At 39.6% G+C, this 24,845-nt stretch overlaps 1 protein-coding gene across 36 annotated transcripts in view; it reads right to left on the bottom strand.

Moving 5' to 3' along the window:
* Nucleotides 1–24,845, bottom strand: part of NRXN3 (neurexin 3) — a 1,705,132-nt gene that overhangs the window by 1,223,153 nt on the left and 457,134 nt on the right. For 22 of the 36 annotated variants that reach the window (XR_010130801.1, XR_010130802.1, XM_055361096.2 and 19 more), the window contains 2 exons: nt 5,569–5,870; nt 1,704–1,727 (listed from right to left, as the gene is read on the bottom strand). Coding sequence is in view for 33 of the 36 variants with exons in the window: in XM_055361096.2 (XP_055217071.1) it covers nt 1,704–1,727; nt 5,569–5,870 (326 nt within the window). In the remaining 3 variants the exon portion in view is untranslated. The remainder of the gene's footprint in view (nt 1–1,703; nt 1,728–5,568; nt 5,871–24,845) is intronic. The other 14 variants (XR_010130803.1, XM_055361100.2, XM_019009962.4 and 11 more) reach the window with 1 other exon arrangement.

Below are 24,845 nucleotides of genomic sequence, written 5' to 3'. Positions count from 1 at the left end.
GCCTCCCTGGGTCTCAAGCCTTCAGTATTTCCCTGCAGACTCATGGATGACTTTGTTAGAATTTCCAAGCTGGGCACCTTGTTCTACCCATTGCAATCTTTACACAGTCAGGCTAGAAAATGGAACCATCCTCAGACGATATCACTTGTCTCAGTTCATTGCTAAAATGATTGTTTATTTCTTACATGATTGTTATTCATGGTGGTAGTGAAAAACAGCAAAGAAGACATTTGATGATGAAATTTGTTAGGGGTTGGTCTTTGGTTGTTGATGGTTTTATTTTTCCTTTTTTCTTTTCTTTTCTTTTTTCTTTTCTTTTATCTTTATTGTTATTAATATTTTTTTGGCTCACACCACACTGACAAACATGCATTCAGGGATGGAAGGAGAAGGGTCTTGATTCTGATATGGTCATGGATGATACATGCCATGGACTGCCCCAGGACAGCAATCCCTACCCTCCCTTGGCTCCCATCACCACCTCCAAGAGAAGAAATGACCCAAACCAAAAAGGCAACTCTAACAACAACAATAAAATGAATGATGAGGAATAATAACCAAAACAATAAAAATAATAATGCCCACAGAAAAGAAATAGCACCCTTTTACCCAACATCCATGAAAGGAGCAGAGGGCAGAGAGAAACGATGGGGCCTCAAAGCATGCACACACCATACACCGATACACCCATGCAGAAATTATCTGGAACCAAGAGAGAAGGCGGAAGAAAAACAAAACTGGGAAAGGGTGGGGAGAAATTAGGGAAAGAATCAAAATCCACTTCACACTTACATGCATTGAACAAACCGAAGAACAAGATAGAAGTAAAAAAAAAAGCATTCAAAACTAAAAGGTAGTCTTTTCTCTGCCTGCCACCTCCCTTACTAAATAAAAGAAAAGAAAAGAAAAGAAAAAGTCCAAACCCAACCCCCAAATATATGAAAGATGAAAGGAGAATGAAGAGTGGGGAAAAATAAAAGAGAAGAAACTGAAATTGGGTTGATGATTGGTAGGTTGTTAGTAATGAGGAGGAAAATGAGGAAACAAATTCTGATGCAGGTAGGAAAATTCACGAGACAGGAACATGCCATGCAGAGTTTGTATGGAGAACATAATTGGTGGATATCCTTTTGGCCACGGTAGGGGAGTAAGGTAAAAGAAGGGTAAGAAAGAGTCTAGGAAGTTGAGTACTTTCCTCCCCAGATCACCTGTGGCAGCCGTGGCCATATAAAAGGGAAAGAGAAAAGGGACTAAGGAGTGGGAAAGGAGAAAAAAAGAAAAGAGGAAGAGTGAGAGGGAGAGGAAGGCACAGAAAGAAGGAAGTTCTCACTATAAATCTCTGTTGTCCCTAGTATGTAACTTGGAAGTTGTAAAATAAGAAAACAAAAGAAAATAAATTTAGCCAAATGGAGATTTAAAAAAAAAAAAAAGCATTTTTTTGGGGAAAAAAATTGAAAACTAGAGAAAAGGAAACCTTCCCCACAAAATTCAACCAAATATCATTTTTAGGACAAGTGCATCCCCTTCCATTTTTTTTTTAAGAAAAAGAAAGGCTTGCATTTAATGTAACAAAATCTTAAAAGAAGAAATTAGTCTAAAGAGGATAAAAGGGGGGGTTGGAGAGGAAAAGGGGGGCAACACACGGCAAACCCAAAAAAAGAGACAATAAGAATGATATCTACCAGACAATGTAGTTTGTTTACCATAGCGTGTCCGATGCCTGAGTGCTTTGCGGAGAAGGGGGAAGAAAGGAAATTAAAAATTGTGAACAGAACGATTGTTAATTAAAAAAACTAAAAACAAAGATGAGTCGTTAGGGTGTTAGTACATTACTCGGTTAGTAAAATGACACATTGCATGAATGATCTTGTGTTAGTTTCTCAAAAAAAAGGCACCCGACACAGAAAAAGAGAGTGGGGGGAAGACAATGAGACCAGGACTCTATGGAAAACCATGCCACCTGGGGCACAGCCAGAAAAGGAGCTGCAGTTTACATGCCATTGCAGCTCCCTGCTTCTTCCAAATCTCTCTCAGACCAGACCTCACCCGTTAGAATTAGCACCATACTTACTTCCCAAGGGCTTTCTGAATGGACACCGCCCACTCCCTTCCCACCCTCTAACACAAACCCATTCCACCTCTTCCAAAAGGAAAGACCCCCAACAGGTACCATTCCACATGTAGATAAACAGATACAAAGAACTGAAATACAAATATTTTGGGGTTTATTTTTTTCACATCTGACTATGACTACAATGTGGATAAATGATCATGACATCCTCCCAAAAAGGAAAAAACTTAAAGCATTTACAGATCAAACCTAGCATAGAAAGTCTGCCTTATGTAGTGTACTCTAGGTTTCCATAGATAATTAAACATCTACAGCCTATTTGATTTTTGTGGATGTGTGCAACCAGAGAGAAACATTTTTCCTTCAGTTTAGAATTAATAGAATGTATCAAAAAAAGTTAGAATCTTCTTTATTACTCAATAAGGTCATTAATTTGTTTACTTGGCCAGAATGCTTTGGAATCTCTCTCCCCCAATTCCTCTTGAACAATGCTTTTCAAGCTTCTATGTAATTTATTGTATGGATAGCAGGGAAGACTGGCAGGTTAAACATGATTAGAAAAACCCTCTGGAAGACTGGAAGACTGGTAACCTCAGTTTTGTGTTTGTGATTTAACAAAAGTTAACACATAGAGGTAAAGCAATGAAAGTTATGGCCATGACCTTGGACTCGGGCAAGGTTAAGGACCAATTACCACCCCACTACCACATACAAACACACAAATTCCTCACTACCTTGGTCCCTAATCCCAGTTATAGTTTGCAATAGATACAGGTAGTCCACATTCCTTCCTTTAATTGTAAGCCATAATAAAATACCTGGCCTTTGTCCTGACCTGGCTTAAAGGCAAAACCATGAATAGATGATCATGAAGGAAGAAATGAGGAGACTTCTGCTCCATTTGGTAATAAGTACTCCGGGAAACCCCAGGTAAACTTTACTCAATGAATTTTTGTCATAAAAGCCATTCAATCTTACCAAAAATATGAATAAGGCTGCTATAAGTTTGTTGTCAAATATTTATGGAGCTCTTTATAGTTTAAGTGAAATAGACAGGAAGGTCCCACCATTCAAATGTATCCTAGGGAACTCAAATAGATGTTATAAATATTATTTTAATGGGCAAAATAATAATCTTATATTATTCACATTAAAATAATTGCATTTGCAAAATCAACTTTGCTTTTCAGAGATTTTCCTCTTTCAATAAACTGCATTTGGATGCAAAATTTAGTCAGAATTTCAATGAGGTTCAATTTTAGGTTCACTTTCTCACAGAAGATTAATACTCCCTCTGCCAAGAAATACCCCCAACACTGTAGGGCCTCTGTATCCCTGTCTAGAACAGAGAATTGCACTTAGCTGCATCCTTGGCGCCAGACAGATGCAGTCACCTTTGAAACAGAATGCTCAGCCTGTAGATCATGTGCACGTCACAGCACGTCTATACCCAGACCATGGATGAGCTCATAATCCTTCTGGAACATAAGGTGCTTTGCATATTTAGCCACCACACATGGCTGCGGAAGATTGTAATCACCATTTTGCAAATGGAGACTGTGGTGGAGAAAGGTCAAACGGCTTGCCCAAGGGCACAGAGCAGAGTTGGGCCTTAGAACATGAAGGGCAGGGGTGGGAAAAACATCCAGGGTAGTTTTCCTCTAGCTGCTCTGATTAAAACAGCACAAACAATATTTGAATTACAGTTTGGTTTATCCTCTCTCCATTTAAAGGACTTAAGTGTGCCTGATACTATTTTAGAAAAGTGTTTTTAGTAGAAACAAAAGTGAGCCTTTCACAGGAGAATTGGAATCATTCCAGAATGGCAAGGAAGGGTGGTGGGAGAGAGGTAGAGAAACAAATTGGTGAGAATCATGACCTGATTGTGCTCTGAAGTACATGAAAAGTCTCTCCTCCACTGATTAATGCCTAAAGCGTGTTATTTTGTACCTGCCAATCAAAACTAGCAAAAGGTTGTATTTCACTTTTAGGTCTAGTCTCTGCAGCTCTCATGCAACAAACCCTTATGTGTTAGCAAATGGATATTTGATTTGGGTTCTCTTGACAGTTGAGACGTTCTCTCCTGGGTAAGTATGGATGGGGAATGACGAAAGAAGATATTAGCAATAGGGTTCTTTGGCCTTGGAGGAAAAACATAGAACAATGATTCAAAAATATCAGATTCATGAAAGTCAAGATGATTGGGGACTCTTAAAGTCTTGTGTCATTTGGCATTTTTACCTGAGATAAATGTAATCTCCCAACAGGATGGCTTCCTTGACATACCTAAGTGTGGAAATGTGTTTCAAATGTGTGCCAGCCTATACCATTTGTTTAGTATTCGTAAGGAGTTACACTTTTATCAAACAGAAAACATAGGCAAACACCTATCATTTCTTACGCTTTCACATTGACATTAGAAGGCATTAAATCAATCATGTGGCAGAAGAAAATTTGGTAAGCACTTTTTGATAAGCACTTCAGAAAGTATAGTGTTTTCTGGTTAATAAAGCCTGGATGCCATCCAACTGGGTTTAACGACAGATTCGCAAATAGAAAAACCAAGCGAAAATGGCAACCTGGAAAAGGCGGTCTCAGCACAGACTTTGATTTTTATAGGAAACGGTTTTCTTTTACTGCTGTGAGCTGATGAGGTATTATTATTGTTATCATTATTATTAGTCATGAAATTGAAAACAACTTCACTTGGCTAAGGCTTTCTGAGAATGTTGTCACCTGACGGAGGTGCCTGCTTAGAATCGGCAAGCGATGGGAGTTCCCAAGCACGGACAGAACCAGGAAAGGCTGCTCCAAAGTTGACTTTTTTATTTGGGTCCTTCCACTTTCCAGGCCTCCCAGTCAACTGAAGAGTCTCGGAGGGAGAGACAGGGGCAATAGAGTAGGACCACCGCATCAAGAACAGAGAAACAGAGGAATTCAGAAAGATCCCGGCTAATTAATTCCAAAGCTAGAGGTTCACATAAAAGAAAAAAATAGTTGTGAAAGGGTAGTAAATTAAAAGAGGAAAAGGAAGACTTTTTCTGGAAGGAATTAAAATTATGGCATCGTGGCAATGGCCAACTTAATTAAAAAGAAAAACATATATTCAAAGAATGAGGAAAATCTACGAAGCTGCAGAAACAAAATGCCGTCCCTAATTGAATTTAACAATAATACGATAACATTCAAATGTAATTAAGAAAATGATCAAAGGAAAGCAGAATAAAAGGAATGAAAGTACTTACAACTTTTATTATCTATACAACTGAGTTTTTTTTCTTAAATAACAAGCACAGAGGGAGAATTGAAGTATGTGGAGAAACATATTTTAATAATTTTCCACGTGAAATTGCGAAGACTGGGAGAAAGTTAGACGTTAACATCTCCATCCCTGAATCTCTACCCCTCTCCACCTCACACCCATTACCTGCTTCACAAATTTACTACCCAGCCACCTAAGATGAGCCTTCCAGGAATTCTCTCCCCTCAGCCATTACCTGCCGGAGGTTGCGTGTCACTTTGACATCATGCCAGGCGTTGTCGTTGAATTTTCCATTCACTGGCTCCACAATGGCCTCAAAGGCCCCGGACCCCAGGTTAATGACCAAGGAGACCGCACCATCCTTCAGAGCCAGGTTGACATAGTCAGCCGACTTGCCCGTGTGCAGGATGAGGCCGTTACGCTGCCAGGTCTTAAAGGAGAGGGTGATTTCATCACTACTGCTCTGGATCGGGTTCTGAGACAGGTCGTAGCACAGATACTCTGAGCCTCGGAAAGTGGCCACATTCTCCTCTCGAGCTATAGGAAAAGAAAAGAGGAAAGCAATCAACACTTGTCTGGCAAGAGTCAGATCTATGCAAATACCAAAGAGAACACACCGCAGGGGCACTGCCCCGTTCTTGTGCTGATACCAACACAGCACTCCCTTCAATTCTTCTGCAAGTCCTATATCGAAACACCAGGGAAACTAGCAGCAGGGGTGACTGCAGAGAAACGACGTGTCACACGAGGGTAGAAGACAAAACAAGATGGTGCAAAAGAGATTGCTGCCTTTCCTTCGAATTTTCTCAAGAAAAACCTAAAGGGAGGTTTCATGCAAAATGATCAAGTGAGGCTCGAGTTGCTTTTGCTTCAGAAATTGCTTTTAAATGCTTGTAGAAGAACTGGTTTAGAATGGATAATTAACTGTTCTGACAAAGGACTCTTTAGCTCCAGGTAGCTTTTATTGACCAATAACTAAAAATAAATTACCCTGAAAGATCTGGCTCTGATTTTCATCTGTCAATAACTCAGCTAACTTTGGTTTCTATAGTACAGTCCTAAGCCCCGTGGAACATGGCTGGGTTGTTAAGTAGGAGGTTGGACCTGAGCAGGTGATACAGCAGGTAAGGAGAGGGGAAGAGAATTAATTTGATATGTTTTGATAAGACAGCAATACCACTGTTAAACTCAAGACTCTCTGCTCTAGGGTATCCTGTTTTAGAAGACGCTGGTTTGACTATCTTATGGCCACAGAACTAGGGTTTCACAGGGCCAGGATGGCATTCTCTTCTTCCCCACAGAACTATCCTTCCCCACAGAACTAGAGTTCCATGGGGCCAAGATCACATTCTACTGGAGCCCATATACTCTTTCAAGACAATATTTCATAGACTGGGACCCTGTAATTGCCCACCCAAGAAGCCTTAAGCCTGTTTTTCAGGGCTTGTGCAGGCCTCTTCCCTGGATCCATCTTTCTTTCTTTTTTCTTTTTATTTCCTTTCTTTTTTTTTTTTTTTTTTTTTATTGAGTCTTGCTCTGTCACCAGGCTGGAGTGCAGTGGTGTGATCTCGGCTCACTGCAACCTCCGCCTCCCGGGTTCAAGTGATTCTCCTGCCTCAGCCTCCCAAGTAGCTGGGACTACAGGTGTGTGACAACTCGCCCGACTAACTTCTGTATTTTTAGTAGAGACAGGGTTTCACCATGTTGGCCAGGATGGTCTCAATCTCTTGACTTTGTGATCTGCCTGCCTTGGCCTCCCAAAGTGTTAGGATTACAGGCGTGAGCCACTGCACCCAGCCCTCGATCCATCTTTCTAAAGGCAAACCATACATATTGCAAGGTCTGAGGAGTAGCCGTGGGAGACTATTTGCAGAGATGTGGATAGGGCTTCTCCATTAGGCTGGGGCAACCACATGCATTCATACCAGACCCTTCATGATATAGGACAAAGCCAAAGGTGGGAAGAGAAGGGAGTAGACCATGGGCTGAGGACTAGGGGTTGGCTGGTTCCCCTTGTGCTGCTATTTCCCAATGCAGAACTCCAAGGAATCCAAAAATTCTAAATTTGAGCTTGGCTTTCCAAGTAGTTTTAAAGGTATATTTGTCAAGGTAAGAGGGTGAAATATATTTTATTTAATTATTTGTTGATTCGAGCTATAATTTTGACACACAGTATTATGACCTTCCATTTGTCTTCTTGACAGATAGCCTTACTTAGAATGGTCTACTTCATACCAGAGTTGGTCAAAAGCTATCAAAAGCACCTCATTACTAAAAGAAAATGGCAACAATAGTTGAGATATACAGTTTCCCTCTAAAGATTGGAGGCTACAAAATAAGGTTGAGAGAATTCTATTTTCCTTGCCGGAACTACACTCCAGGCTTATTAACCAAAGCCAAGTCCACTTCAACTCAGATCTGTGTTAACCATTACAGCCCCAGGTAAATTTCTTAGGCAAAATAAATATTTTTTCATCATAAAGTAAGAGCTGTAAAAAGGAGATATTTTATAATGTGAAAAGACTACTACCCACTACATATTGTTAAATTAATCTTAGCATTATGACATCATTAAAACGTCAGCCTCAGCTTCATACTCCAGGGAGTTAAAGAAGAGATCAAGTTTCTCTTGTGTGTTTCAGAGCAGCCCAGTCATATATATCTACCTGCATATGTCTGCTTGCACACACATTGGTATAAGCAAAAGAGACCTGTTCACCTATAAATGCTCACAGGGTAGCTTGCACATGTGTAAGTAGTTAGCCCATAACTCATGCTGGATTTTAGCAGAAATAGCCCCCCAAAAATAATAAAGCAGAAAATTCAACACCGTCTGCGTGTTTGAAGTAGATCTATCCACTCCCCAAATGTTCTGTCTATTGTCATGATCTCTCCCCTCATTTCTGAAGAAACGTCTTTGTTAAACTGCAACTGGACAAGCCCCTGCTCAGGAGACCTGGAGGTGACCCTGATCTAGAGTAGAAGGTGACAAATCAAATGGCGTTATCACAACTAAGCTCTTTTTCTACAGACATGGATGTCCACAAAGCCAACTACTGTGCATGTCCTTGGCACCGCAAGTGGTATATTAATGGGTGTCTTCTATAAACATTTAAGTTATACCTTGTGTGCCCACTGAACTGAGAAAAATGAGCAAGGAAAGTAGTGCCTATAAAGAGAAGCTTAAATTAATCATCCAGTACCCTTCAAAGGGGAAAAGTTTGACACAGAACAGCAAGGCACCAGATATTATTTAATGTGCTACATGGTGCTTAATATTTTTTATATAATTAGAGCAAGGAGTCTGTCAAAATAATAAATTTTAGAGCTATAAGGGATTTTAGAGATGGCCTGATTTAATGCCCTTATTTTATTAAGGAAGAAATTGATGACTAGAAATAAGTGAGTTGCCCGAGACATCACAGTTAGTTTGTGGTACTCTGGGCTTGGGGCACGTCTGGTCTTTTCTTAGTCTAAATATTCATTATCTTCCCTTTGCCCATCACTCTGGATATTCCAGATGCTCCTACTTGTCTTGTCAAAGGCCACAGATGATTCCATGGAACTGTGCATTGACTGAAAAACCACCACAAACTTTGAATAAATTGAGCCAGAAACCAGTTCCTCTCACCTTACATGAATCACTCATTCACCAAAAGAAATGTTTCCCTTTCATCCCCTAGATCTGTATTTAAAGCAAACACACATCTTTTATGTGGGAGGCCATAGGGGAAAAAATGGCATCAGTGTAGAGAAGAGAATATCACCATAAATAAATAAGGACTAAAACCAACGTGAGGAAGAAAAGGCCTATGCAAATCACATGCATATTTATGCTAATCTCCATGTAACTATACCGACGAAGATTTTATGTGGCCAAGTGCCTTCCTTTGCAAATATTTAACAGAAATTGCTGTAACCATTCACAACCTTCCCAATCTTTTCATCCAATGAAGAATTTTCTCAGTTTACCTCTTCCCTGAGTCAGAGGAGGCTACCAAGATCAGCATTACCATGTTGGGATATCTCCTCCATTGGTCAACAAACAATAGACAACTGAAAGCTTCTCTCTGAATCGTATCCTACATAAGCAAATGTATATCATTTTCAAGTGATGGAATAATTTTCCCCTACATGTTATGGGGTAAGAGGCACTAGCAATGCATAACCCAGTCCTTTTTTTTTTTCTTGAGACAGAGTCTCGCTCTGTCCCCCAGGCTGGAGTGCAGTGGCGCGATCTCGACTCACTGCAAGCTCTGCCTCCCAATAACCCAGTCTTTAAAAGAGCAAATCAAGGGCTAGAAAGGAGAAGGAGAAAAAAAAAGAGAAACTTGAAGAAATCATTGTTTTGTCCACGTGCACAACTGACATGATTTTTCTTCTAAGACCTCCAATCTATCTTAATTTCCTTCCAGTAGCTGAGACTCAACCACTCTCTTATCACCTTGAAAACCATACTAAGTTGACAGTAAGGGTAACTAAAAGGGGCAAAACCAAATAGTGACAAACATGCATTTCTAACCTTATTCAATCCTTTGAATCCTCCATTAGAAAAAACAAAATAGCACCCAAAAATCTGTTTTTTATACTTGGTGTTTATACTGAGAAGTAGGTTGAAGAGACAATGCAGTCACCTTGTATTTATTCAAGCTAAACGGGTGGAGAAAATGAATGCAGGGGATTATGTAACACAGTACACAACAGCTTAGCACAAAACTATAGCTTGGCAAGAGAGGAGGCACTGACATAGCTAATGGACTGTTTAGATCCATTTAAATTATATCATCCCAAAGCTTACAATCAATTGCATAAGTGTAAAAATGAAAAGTATTATTCTCACTGCATGAAAAGCAAAGCTCAACTCTGTATGACAACAAATCATTTATCCATTATTCGTAAGTGTCCAATTGATTAAACACTAGATGCAATCTAGATATGTATAACTCAAGATTTTAAATCAGTTTGTATAAGATATATGAAGTACTGATCTTTCAAATGGCTGGTTAATTCAATACTGATATATACTTAGTATTAATAAGCATTTACTTAATTCTGTTCTTCACCTCTTTCCCCCTAAAAGACACCCAACTTACAATTTATATAATAATCACTCTATTTCTCTGAGAAATTCCAAAGCAGATTAAAATACTCAGTGTTATATTTTATTACTATGCAATCTAAGAAGTGTGAGGAAAATGCATGTAACTGTTTAATTAGGCCTGCCATTCCTAATGGTTTGGTGTCTTAAAAACCCAAACTGAGCTTTGAGGGCAAAAAATTTGAACTTCTATAAGTTATGGGGAACCATTGCATAATTTTACTGAGAGGGATAGAAGGATTCAACCTGTATTTTTAAGAGATTGCATAATATTTTAGAAATACATTTGAACTACTTTTTCAGGGGTTGCCTGGAACTGGTTCAGCCTAGATGTTCATATAGTTCCTGGATATAGTGAGGTTTACACTTCACTGGGCAAGAATGTAAGCAGAAGTTCCTAGCAGAACAATCTAAGAGAGGCAGAGGCACAGCAAGCCAGAGAACACAGGAGGAAACCAAAGTGTGGATACCTAAGATCCAAGTGCAATCATTGGAAAGCCAAAGACCAAAGGCAAAATTTGGCAGAAAAAGACAAAGAATTAGTCAAGAAAGGACTGAAAATGAAAACATGGCAGACATTGATAAAGAAGGATTCTAGGGCCATTTGCAAGCAGGTATTTACATGCATCTAGACATGTCATGGATTTCCAAATGCCTTCTTAATCATTATTTGTATTCTCTCAATGTTCTGTGAGGTCATTTTACTATGATTACACCAATGTAAGGAAATAGAGACACATAGAGTTTACAGGGGTCATACAAGGTACTACAGAGTGCCATTTCCAAAACTGTAACGCTATGATTTTCATTCCATTGCTTTTCCTACTACACCATACCACTACTTTGCCAGGAACTCAGATTCCCAAAGCAGATGCCTAGCACCCTATATCTGATATTCTGCAGCTGCATGAGGTTCAACCTGTTGAAAGGTAAAACTACTGACAATGGTAGACAAGAGCCCTGGTAGGCAGCAGGAAACAAAGCAGGCAAGTAGGGGAGTAGGTTGACTTTCTTTCCAAATTCTCAACAACAAGCTGAAAAAAGCCAATCTGAGAAGATAACAGTCTTTACCTCCAACAGAGAGCCTTAGAAATGGAATTTTTAGATACTTAGAAGAGCCCGTTAAAATGCTGACCCCTCTGAAGTGGCTGTAGCCAGTGGTCCCGTGAAGAACACCTGCTGAGCTCCAGAAAGGAGTGGAAGCCAGCTTCCTGATGATGAGCCTCAGAGACACAGCGAAATTGTTCTCATTGTAGCATGCAGCCTTTGTCCTTCAAATTGGTCTCGTACAGCAGCACAGTGCAGTACTTTAGTCTGTATTCATGCAAAGATAACCTGGCTGCCCATCCTGGCCTGGCCCACCTGGAAACTAATGAGGCACAAAAACACGTGGGCTACCATTGCCTTGCCTGCTAGGCAAAGAGATGGCCTGTGGTCTTGTGGCCAGCCTGTGAACTCATTTACTCTCTGTGAAGACAAACCCAGCAGGGGCTATATTGTGCCTTTTCCACCAGTGCAACTGCAATCAGAGGTTGGAGGTTCTCAAGTCGTGAACTCACAGATCACCCAATTCTGGCCAGTGCTTTCCAGGCAAAGAAGCCTCAGTAATGACAAAAGAAGTAATGGGTCCAAGGCAAAAGGGTACACAACTGCAGAAAGAAACGTCTAGGGAGTAAGTCCACGATTGCACAGTTCTACTCATTCCTGGGGGATGGAGGGGCTGCATATACCCTCAGTGCTGAAAGGTATATTGAGCTAAAACAGCAATTTGAGTATTTCGCTGGCAAAAGAACAAGGCAAGTATGAGTTCGTTCCTCTACAAGTCTGTTTCCTTACTATCCAACCTGCTAAGAATCCAATACACTGAACAGGAACACCTACCTCTAAGAGCCTCTTAGGAGGCTGTGAGCAGACATCCAAGTTATCTGCTGAGCTGTGAGATGATCATATTTGCAAAAATGAGGGGAAAGTAGAAATTCTTTTAGTGGAGTGAATTCTATTGTACACTTAATGACATTTCCTGCTAGAATTTAGGGAGGAACAGAATGATTGTGTTAAAAGGCAAAAGATTGCACAAGTGAACTGCACTCTTGGCTCTCCCTGTCTCATTTCCCTTACAATGTATTTTAGGGCCAAAGAAAGCATTAAGAGAGATCAAGCTGCAGAGCCATCCCCCAAGGACAAACAACAAAATTCTTTACCTGACACATCCCATCACACAGGTATTTTAAAAGCAGAGTGTACCAGCAGACAGGACATTGTGTTGCCCTGAGCAATCCTGCACTACAAAAGAAAATACACAAGAAATCTGACTTCCTGAGGCCATTTCCAACCCTTATCCTCAGACTCTCCGTAGGAAAGATGCAGCAGAGAAATAAATGGACTTTTCCACACTGCCTGGGTCACTCACTAGCCTGCAGATGCTTCTTGAAAGTGATGAGAAGGAAAATAGTAAATCAACTTGTCACTTGGAAAATAAACAGCCAGCATCCTGGTGAGGGAAGCTGCCTCCGTCCACAGAAGAATGGCCCGGAAAACCACGCTTCACTGAAATCACTAGAAAGCTAATGGTATCCTAAAGACTGAATTGCTGTCAACTGCATTACAATAAAAGTTACATTTTTGTTTATTCACTTAAAAAGTAAAGATTCACAGGTGCCTACTATGCACCAGGTAATGTGTTCAGTGCTGAATGCACTTAAGTCACATGGCAACCTTGTAAGTATAAATCATTAGCTGACATTTTACAGAAAAAAAGAAATTGTAAAGCTAAAAAATTTTGAATGCCTGCTATGTGCCAGGCCCTGACAACGGATTCATGTTAACAGGGCACTCTGCCTGGTTGAACAGTGGACTTACATTATGAACTGTGATGAGAAAAGCTTTCAATCAGACAGATGCGGGTTTGACAGCCAGCTCTGAAACTTATCTAAATCTATGGAACTCTAGCTTATTACTTAACTTCTCTAACCCTTCTTTCCCTAATCTACAAAATGGGAATAATTATAGTACATATTTCATAGAGTTGCTGTGAGGCAGGAATACAATAAAGTTCTTGGCCCAGTTCCCAGCCATAGAAGTGTTAGCTATCATTGTTGTTGAGAAGGTATGCACAAGCAAATAATTACCAGTGTAGTAAGTGTTTGGTAGGTGATATAGGCACACAGAAGAGGGAATAACTGACCCTGGGCATAAGAGAAGGTTCCATACAGGAGGTCATACTTAAAATGTGTCTTGAGTTATGAATAGTTTACCTCCAAAGGGAGGAATGAAATGCTAATTAGAAGAAACAGCATATCCATTGGTATGGTCATTAGAAGAGCACAGAGTATTTAGGAGAAGGTGAAAAGTGCAAGGTGGCTAGAGCAATGGACACATGTATAGGTTCAAGATGCAGACTGGGGCCTTCTCTACATTCTTGAGCACTGGGGATGGGGAATTAGCAGAGAAGAAATTCAGCTAATGAGTGGCACAATTATACTTGTATTGTACCAGGGGTCCAGTGGGTGGACAAATGGCTAGAGAGGTGAAGAGGGAGCCAGGAGACATTCCTAAGATAGGATGGATATTGCTAAAAAACAAAAAATAAAAAAAAACACAGAACATGAGCCAATTGTTTGCCAATTGTACTGCACACAATTGTACTGCCTGTCTTCCCACTTATAATAATTTATGTAATATAGGGATCCAGGAGACATTTCTAAGATAGGATGGATATTGCTAAAAAAAAAAGAAATAAAAAAAGAAATACACAACCTGAGCCAATTGTACTGCACATGCCTGTCTTCCCACTTACAATAATTTATGTAATGTACTGTATATTTTACTTTCCGTCAACCACCAGATCCATATAAGCAAAACTGTAATTATGCTTCTTTCAGTATTTGTTTCTCATTTTAATTATGGGTCAGTCAATCAAACAAGCATTGAACACAAATAGTGCACTCCGTCTTACAGAGGGGAATCCATTTCCCTGCCCCCACGACTCCACGAGAACATTTCCTCCCCATTCCCCAGAAGAGATCATTTTGGAGTAACACTTTGACCATGTCTCCTTTATTCATTTTCCTGCAGTGATTCATCTGCTTGGTGCTGTAGTAAGGGTCTGATACCCTAGTTCTACATTTCGTAATTAGATAGTCACTATTCCCAGGTGACCTGCCTTTTACTCTATTTCTTTCTACAAGGCTTGTGAGTTCTCCTTTAGGCAGTCCCATGCAGTAATCCTTACCACAGTAAACTCTGCCCTTATGGAAGAAGGCCTGCAGTTTTCTGGCTCTTCTAACTGTTGCTGAGTAGGTGAGTTTAATTCAAAGGAAAAATTATAAAGAAGCCCAATTTTACTGCAGTAAAAGCCACATCCTCTAACTCTACCAGCAATAGAACTGATATTTGGATCCTTGACACAATTATGATTTGACTCTTATGTCTATTACACAATCAGTTCAGAAATCAGAGGGAAATGTTATGGTTGTCACCTCAGCACTCAACAAATATTGAAATAGGCACCGAAATAAAAGTATCAGGAGAAATTCAGAATATCAAACTGGTCCTTGGGTTGCTTTCACTGTGACTGGAGGGATAATAGGCACATCTGGAGCCACATGAGTTCAATGACAAGAAAATATATCAATAATGTCAAAGCCAGCTCTAGCCTACAGTGTTTCCTAAAAATACATTTCTTGAAGTTACACAGAGTATATGAGTAATTAGGATGGTGGAGAACTTAACCAGAATTAACTTCCTACAAATAAGTTTCACATTGAATTTTGAAGTTTTTGAACAAAAAAAATTGTGCAATATATACATACTCACAAACTTACATATCCTTTCACCCTTGGCCAAGACCAAAAAGAATCATCAAAAGTACTCAATAACTAAGGCGATTATACTGGAATAGCAAACGCCATGCTGTCACACTACATTCTGTGGACTTCATAAGGACAAAAATGTTAGGAGGGACACAGAGCTGGAGAGGAGAGGTCTGTGTCCCTAGTAACACTGTATATTTTTGTATAATTTTGATACAAACAAAACTAATAATAATGAAAAATATCCACAATGAATCTAGAGCCCGAAGTAGAGCATCCGAAATGTTTTTTATATACAGTAGCACACATATCAACACTAATTGCTACCAAAATTAGATACTCACTATATTCACACATACATGTTTAGAAAATAATATAGAAGTCATGAAGGTTTACAGAATTTGGGAAAACTCATACAGATACTTAGATATTTCAAAGCAATAAGTATGAATTTTTTACCATATGAACTTTAAAATGTTTATTTCTATCAAATATCTCTTTAGTCCAAGATGAAAACAAGTAAAGAATTCTCTGTAACAATTATCACCATAGTATCAGAAGAAATCTTAGAAGACAATGTAATCTACTTCCTGCCTTAATAAATCTGCAATTAGATTATATTTTTGGTAAAACTCCCCAGCTTTAAGTATCTAGAGAAAACAAGACAATCAGATATTATGTGAAACTTCCTACAGATATTTTAGGAGCCAAATGGTTTCTGATCCTAAAATAGGAAAGTGGGATCTAGAGGTGGTACCAAGTTTTGCTTGGGTGATGAACAGGGAAGTATAAGGTATTAAAGAATTTTACTTAACATGTCCTTCCTTCAGCCCAGAATGTATAGAGAATAATGAATATAAATGATGAGGGGCTGATAAAATTGACCTCCACTAATTTATATATATATACACATACACACACATAGCTATATAGTGATCACTAATTATTTGATACTACAGCTCTATTCATATGTAACAAGAATAAGAAATATGTATACAGAAAATCTCCCCATCAACTTCAGGTAGTGGTTACTTTGGAGGAGGAAGAGAATAAATGGAACCAGGAAGGTATTCGAACATGACTAAGTCTTTACAAAAAGATATAAAGCAAAAATGGCAAAACATTAAGATTTGTTCAATCTGAGTGATGGGTAAAGCAATGTTTGCAATATCCTCTACTATAGGTTCAACATGTTTTATGTTTGAAATACTTCATCATTTTTTGAAAAGTTAAATCTCTGCTGCCAATAAAACATCTAACCGCCCAATAAATCTTGAATGATTCTTTGGTTATTTGATTTATGGATGTCAACTTTTTAACCATACGCTGTGAGCACCAATTTTTCTTGCCTTTTCAAAATCTCCTGTTTACCCAGAATTTGTTAAGTAAAGACCTGCGGAATTGAATTGAAATGAAGTTGAGTTGGTCACAGTGATTCTAAAGTTGCCAATTCCTCCTCCTGCCCCATCGTTGCTTTCCACGCTCTTTCTGGAGACCCACTGCTCAGTGCGTTGGCATCAGAGTTCAGCCTACCTTCCTAAGGGCAACAGGAGGAAATGTTGCTGGAAGCTGAGGGATATGGAAGACACGTTAATTTGTTATGATGGGATAGTTCCACAGCAGATACAGAGAGTCAAACAAGGCTGGAGTCTGGAGTAAGTGACAGGTACATCTGCCACAAGCCTCCTAATGCTTTTCCTTTCCACAGCAGAATAAAATCATGCTAGTTCTTTAAGAAAATCCCCATTGAGAAGCCTGAATCTGTGCCCATCCTCTTAGCCTTCCCCTGCAGGGGGAGGGAGGGCAGCCCAGCTCCTCCTTTGTTAGCACTGTGGGCTCTAGCCTGCAAGTCTAGACAGAGTGGCTTGTTAAAAGGACCTGGAGTCAATGCCTGAACAAGATCAATAAGGCTTTTTATGACACAATGAAAACTTTCTATTTTGTTAAATGTGGTTAATTTACCATTTCTGCAGTACTCTTAAAGCTTTCAGTGCCAAGGACAAGAGCCCAGGTGATTAAAACCCTGTTCGGAGACACAGACTGGGAAAATTTGCCAAAGTGGAGGTGCAAATCCTAGAAACCTGGGCTATGTCTTCTTTTATAGCTACATATGCACTTCCTTTTCCTCCCAAAGAAGTAAATATGGCAGTGAGGAGGAGAAAGCTGATACTAATAAAAATTAAAACTGCCCCATTCCAATGCTTTCAAGAAGGGACTGCTAATTCCCAGGGTCTGAAATAATTAAATGAAAGAATCTGAATGGAGAGGTGAAAGAGGATGGGATATGTTGAACGGGAGTAGGGAGGGAGAGTTCTCTAAAATGGATGCAGACTTAAAAATCAGTGACCTGATTCAAGAAACCTAAATAAAGAAGAAAATCTTTAGTGATTGCATATTCAATTATAGTACTAATATGGTGCATAAAACTAGAAGAAAGTATTTATTTCATTTTTGTCATTTCTTCATCTCAGACTATTACCAGTCTCTTTTTTTTTTTTTTTTTTTTTGACAGAGTCTCGCTCTGTAGCCCAGGCTGAGTGCAGTGGCGCGATCTTGGCTCACTGCAAGCTCTGCCTCCCGGGTTCATGCCATTCTCCTGCCTCAGCCTCCGGAGTAGCTAGGACTACAGGCACCCGCCACCACACCAGGCTAATTTTTTTTTAAATTTTTTATTTTTTTTATATTTTTAGTAGAGATGGGGTTTCACCGTGTTAGCCAGGATGGTCTCAATCTCCTGACCTCATGATCTGCCCGTCTCAGCCTCCCAAAGTGCTGGGATTACATGCGTGAGCCACTACGCCCAGCCGACTATTACCAGTCTTTTTAAGCATCAGAAGATTTTTTATTTTTGCTATAGCATACAAAGAACAGGAAATTAACATTTATTGAACCTGTATTATGCTTCAATGAAACAAACACGATGTAAATAGCATTTGACAAGAATTAACCTGTTTTAGTGATTTAAAGTTACAAGAGTTCAAAACAACACAGAACAAATGAATTATTAATAGAGATAGCATATCTACATGCTCATATTTCATCTGAAATGAGAACTTTTTATTAGGATACTTTGTATATTTCTTATTTATCCCTCACAAAAGCCCTGTGAAATAAAGTTTTACTAGCCCATTTTTCAGATGATAAAACCAAGGCTCAGAAGGGACTAAATCCTTCTAATATTTCTAGTTAGAAGCAGATCCAAAATACAAGCCAATGTTAACCTCCAAAGACTATATGCTTTCCATTAGATCACGCTGCTTCCTATTTAGGTTTGTGTATCTTTTGCAAAGACCCCTGTCAATAATATGCCTGTGGGAGACGAGCTATTCATTTCTTTAAAAAAAAAAATACAGGTTTGCATAGCATGTCACATATCCAAACCACTTTCACATACATTATCTGATTTTGTAAAGTATAAGCACCCTTCACCAGCTGCTAAAGGAACCTGTATCTGCTCAACAAGGCTAGATTTTCAGCAAAAACTTAGAGGTATTAACCATATACTTTGGGATATAAATACGGATCATAAAACAATAGGAAAAAAATCATGGGAATTGTGTATATGCACTACATGATATAAATGCTAAAATTATCTTAATTATGAGAGCATAAATAAGGAAATCCACTTTTTTTTTTTTTTTTTTTGAGACGGAGTCTCGCTCTGTCGCCCAGGCTGGAGTGCAGTGGCGCGATCTCGGCTCACTGCCAGCTCCGCCTCCTGGGTTCACGCCATTCTCCTGCCTCAGCCGCCTGAGAAGGTGGGACTACAGGCAGCCGCCACCACGCCCGGCTAATTTTTTGTATTTTTTTTTTAGCAGAGACGGGGTTTCACCAAATTAGCCAGGATGGTCTTGATCTCCTGACCTGATCCTCCCGACTCAGCCTCCAAAGTGCTGGGATTACAGGCATGAGCCTGCTACATTGACTCTAATGCTCCTTTAACCATTTACAGATGCTGCAACACCCCAACAACCCCATCCAATGCCAAACAGCTAGAATCAGAGCTATGACACCAGAGAGCTAAGGTCAGAAATATGCTCAGGGATTGTGCAAGGTAGCTGCAGAAAGGGAAATGGTTAGTTGATTTGTGATTAAAAGAAACAACAAAACTGAGAGTATTAAGACTGTCTAAAATGAAGACTCAAATTGGTTTAGTTTTGTAACTTGTAAAGACATTTGTGATGGATATTTACATTTCCTATGCTATCCATGAAACCAAAATTGTAAACCTCTTCAGAAATACCGGATATGATTTATCAATGATTTTTTTAATCCACGAGTTATGACAAAACTGTGAATGATTTGGATATCTCAACTGTGGTAGGAGATCCCAGACTTAGAGAAGTTGTGATATTTGTACATATCAGCAGTTGGTCAAGGTTTCTGACCACACTTTGTAGATGAATGAATCAGAACAAAGAAAAGCAAGAATACTTGGTTAGAATACACAAAAACATTGTCCAGGAATTAAGAAAATGAGGACCGGTGGCTCATCCCTGCCAGATGTAGTGAAATCTCCATGTAGGTATCTGCAAAGATGTATCTTGCTACTGATAGAAGTTGAGATCTAAGAGGATGCTAAATGCACCTGATTCTCTGATTTAAAGGCCCAGAAACTTGGTCTTACCTGAGTGATTATCTCATGGGAGGTTGACCACACCAACTATAATGAACATGAGACTAGGCTAAACAACAGAATGCCGTTAAAATAATTTACAATAAAAACTTACTATCAAAAAACTCTACAGTCCACAGACTTATATTTCAATTATTGATCCCCAAGCAATGGTCTAAGGGAAAGTTTTCATCAATCTATAATACATTTAGAAAAATGGCCGGGTGCAGCGGCTCACGTCTGTAATCCCAGCACTTTGGGAGGCCGAGGTGGGCGGACCACGAGGTCAGGAGATCGAGACCATCCTGGCTAACACGGTGAAACCCCGTCTCCACTAAAAATACAGAAAAAGTAGCTGGGTGTTGTGGCAGGCACCTGCAGTCCCAGCTACTCTGGAAGATGAGGCAGGAGAATGGCGTGAACCCAGGAGGCGGAGCTTGCAGTGAGCCGAGATCACGCCACTGCACTCCAGCCTGGGCGACAGAATGAGACTCCGTCTCAAAAACAACAAAAAGAAAAAAAAAAGAAAAATAAGAAGAGTGTAGTACATTTGTAATAAAAGCTAAATTTATGCACTGTTCATTTATTCAACAAATATTTGTGTAGGATCTATGCCACACCACACACTGCTAGGCACTGGGAACATAGTGATAAACACGTCACTCTGGAACCCTTGTAAAATTTACATTCTACTCCTTTCTACTTTTTTGGTTTTGTAATTTCCTGTCTTATAAAATGATGGCAAGGAAGACAAAATTTGTTAATGTTATTATTTAAATAAATAGAAAAGTAGTCAACTCTATTTTCTTTTTTCATAAAAATTTTCTTCATCAACAAGATCCAAAAGTTATAAATAATCTGGAACCAGAGATTCTTTTCGTTTTGAGTTGTCAGTCAGATGTCAGTCTAAACATGGTGCTGTCCTGAAAAGAGGTCTACCAGGTTTTTCAAGTAGAGTAAGCAGCCATCACAATTTGCCTAGAAATGAGAAGTTCACTAGGACTTTCAGTGCTAAAATAGCTGGTTCCTAGAAAACCAGGAAGGCTGGTCATTCTACATGGATCAGATGTCAGAAGGTAAAAAATAAAGCACATCAAGTAAAAACTCTCCATTAGCTAGAATCGTTGGCAAATAAAGGGCATCGAGTTAGTGTGATGTTTTTGTTAGCTACTAATTTCTAATCATTTTAAATTTGGCATTTTGGTTTTTGAAGAACTAGTAATTACATGAACAATATAAGTAATGTATTCATTGTTATGGTATAATACTTTTTAAAGTCATTATTTTCTGCTAACCTAAAGTCATCCTATGAATAAGGTGAACTTCCTTTGAGAATTCAGAAGAGTCTTTGAGATTCCACAGCACCTCACAGTCATCTAGCTCATTATCAATTATCATTGTACACCACCATGAATAAACTGCTTTTGCTTTTGCAATTGTTTGAATTTGGGATCACAAATGTCCTCTGTATTATAAGTAGCTAATTACGTTGTATGGAATGATTTGTGCAAACAGAAGTGTTCTCTCAAGGATTACATGGATAACTCCAGAAACAGGCAGAAACTTCACAAAAGCTTTAGGATGGCAGCCTCCAGTGCATCCAGGTTTGGCAGAAAAGATCTGTCTTGCATTCCCGAGTGCTGCTCATTCCTCCTTCCCCTCCACGCTACCCTCCTAACTCTGCTTCAACCAGCTATGAGCATCCATCTGCTGGGGCCTTTTGAGCATTCCTCAATGACATTGTGTCACTTTATGAAAGAGTAATGATGTACCACTACCTCGGCTAAAGTAGAAAAGTAAGAAGACATCATAGAAGAAAGGAGAGAGAAAGGAGCCAATACTTATTTTTTCTCTATTACGTGCCTGTCATCGCAAGAGGCCCTTTACAAATAGTCTCCTCAATTCTATAACGTTAAACAGTAAGCATCATTATCACTGTTTCATACCAGGAAACTCCCAGAGCCCTTAAAATGGGGGTGATGATAGTGATGATGCCAGCTACCATTTTTGAAGCTTATTGTGTATCAGGGCTTTAACTCTGGCTTTGTATTAATGTTTCATAGAATCTTCACAACAACCTATTTAGGTATTATTATTGACAGTTTTCAAGGAGGGGAGCTGAGATTTAGGGGTCCAGGGTCACCCAGTTAGAATAATAATTGACAAGGGAATTTAGAATGAAGCTAGAATTGGGTATAACTCCAACCTTCTTGTTTCTCCTACTAAAACAAGAGTTTGTTTTGGGTAAAAGGCACTGCAGTGAGAGCAGAAGCTAAGCAATTCACTGTGTGATCTTCTAGGGCTTCTGTGGTTGCTAGCCTGGACAGTGGTTCTTTCCCGAGGGTTCTCCCAAGGTGACAGAGCTCTAGTTAAAACCCTTTGGCTCCCTTTTCTATGGCAAGACAGCAGAACTACCAATATAACCAGATTACATATCCTTTATGGCCAACATCATCTACCCCAATTCCTCATTGTACCCAACCGTTACTGGGGTTGGCCAGGGAGAGCCAAATAAACATAGTTAACTATGTGTTACTTGAAGGCTTTAAGTTACCCACTCACTCAATCATTTTATTCATTCATTCAGCAAACCTTTATTGAGAACACTTGTCATGTGCCAGGTTGACAGTGAAAACAGGAGTTCTGTCATATTTTAGCGTGTCATATTTTTCAGGTACATTATGGTAGGAAGTATCCTTAAATCAGGTTATTGTGAAGTATAAAAAAATTGTTTTGAAAACATGAAGAATTTGCTGAGCCATATTGGCTTATGTCTGAAATCCTGGTGACTCAGAAGGATCACTTGAAGCCAGGAGTTCCAGACCAGCCTGGGCAACAAAGAGACCCTATCTCTACAAAAAATAAAAAGATTATCTGGGCACGGTGGCATGTGTCTATAGTCCCAGCTACTTGGGAGGCTGAGGCAGGAGTGTTGCTTGAGCCCAGGAGTTCGAGGCTGCAGTGAGTCATGATCACACTACTGCACTCCAGCCTGAGTGACAGCGTAAGATTTGGTCTCTTAAAAAAAAAAAAAAAAAAAAATTCTGCAATGCTATGGTATTATCCATATCAACTATTCTTTTTCCCATTCCAGAAGATGACCACCATTTCTTTAAAAGCTCTGCAGCACTCCACCATGAATTTTTGCATAGGCTATTTGGATGAGTTCCAAGGGCTTTGACTTTGGGTTTACCTCAAGGTACTTACATAAAAAGTAATTAACTGATTTTCATAGCCATGTCCAAGAAGGGGTATGCTCCTCACTTCTACTTTGCAAATGATATCAGGAAGATGAATTCTAGATATTATCTATGAAAAGTGCTTTAAAAACCACACATTTTCTACTTCTTTTTACAAGGCTAGTATAGTTTCATGCTTTCCCAAAGTAATTAGCAATATACCCAAGACCAGAACCTAGGCTTTCTGATTTTTATATAAGTTCATTAGTTGTAAAATAACCATGAAGCAGATATATTAACAGGGGACAACTTTGATTTCCAGGATGTTAGATTCCTAATTCCCAGTTGAGTCCTTCCTCCAAGCCTCCTGCATGTGTGCCTCATCCAGATTCACATTTCCATCAACGTCCCAGAGTCACTGGAGCTGGCACTGGGCAGCACCTGCCTCTGGAAAAGGGCTCTGGGTAAGTAATGCACTGCTTAGTGCTCACATAGCCAAGCTGCTCACTTCATGTAAGTTGCCTTTTCTACTCATTGAGCTCTTTTTTTCTTTCCCCTGCAACAGTGTAGCCTCTATGACTTCAGGGAGAGAATGCTGCCTAAATGACTCCAATCCAGTCTCCTGAAGGCCTTATCAGCTGTGTACAGCCCCTCTTCTGACAGCTGACCTTTCCCACTGTGCTCAAGTCTAGGGAAAAACAAAGGCACTGAAACAATTAAAAACAGTGAAAGAAGAGGGAAATTGAAAAAGAAACTCTAGCCTGATGCAGAGCAGTCTAACAAAAATGAGAGAGAGAGACAGAGAGAGAGAGAGAAGGGAGGGAGGGAGGAAGGGAGGGAAAGAGAAACAAACAAACAAACAAAAAAGCTAAGAGAGTGAAAAAGGACAAGCTAAAGAAGATTGGATTCTCCCAGACCTCTTTATTTCTCTTCCTGATGACTGTAGAAGGCATGAAAGGGCTGTTAATAAATCTGAGAGCCATGCTGGTAGGGGAAAATAAAGAGGACAAGAAAAGAAGGAGAAGCTATGGCATGCAATGGCTTGTGATATATAAAATGGTTCTCCACTCTCTGTGAGCCCTGACGGGCATTCCAAGTGATAAGAGTGCTCTAGGCCTCAGTGCTCTCTGAAAGACAATCTCCTTTTTTCAATAACAGAGGAGCCTGGCCTCATACATACCCTCAAAAACCCTCCAGGCAGGGATAGCCCTCTAAAGACCCTATAAGCACATTCCTTTATGTCATCACTACTTGGCAAATTGCATTCCTCTTCCATCTCATCTGAAATACATGAATAACTTTTTATCTGACATTGACATAGACCACTTTGGGGAGATATATGTACATCCATTCACATAGAGGTCAGAACATTCTCGATATTTTGCAATAAAATTACTTGTAAACAAACATACATTCCTGAAGTCAAAAATTATATGTATTTTTAAATTGTTTATATTTATTTTGAAGGGAAAAAATAATAACGATTGATGCCTTTAACTCTCTGGATGGAGTTTAGGAAGCACCCATGATGATTGTTTTCTACAGATCTGTAAAAGATGCATTTCATTTTGCTCTCCCTGTTGAATATGACACAAACTATATTGACACAGGTGCCTTTTTAGACATATTTGCAGTGCAATCCCCCCACCCTTGAAGAGATGAGAGCTGTGCACTGTAGTTAAAGCTCACCACGTAACAAGCTATGTAAAGGGAAGTGAATCTGAGAAGGGTCAGGTGTTGCTGGAGTGCAATTTCCTTTCCTGGGTTCTGAGTGGTTCCCCAGATTGGATGCTGCAAGTGCCTTGCTGC

This window comes from Gorilla gorilla, chromosome 15 (assembly GCF_029281585.2).
Source record: "Gorilla gorilla gorilla isolate KB3781 chromosome 15, NHGRI_mGorGor1-v2.1_pri, whole genome shotgun sequence".
Taxonomy (NCBI): Eukaryota; Metazoa; Chordata; class Mammalia; order Primates; family Hominidae; genus Gorilla; species Gorilla gorilla.
The sequence above is the reverse complement of the archived record's forward strand: the minus strand, read 5'-3'. Positions and strand labels throughout refer to the sequence as shown.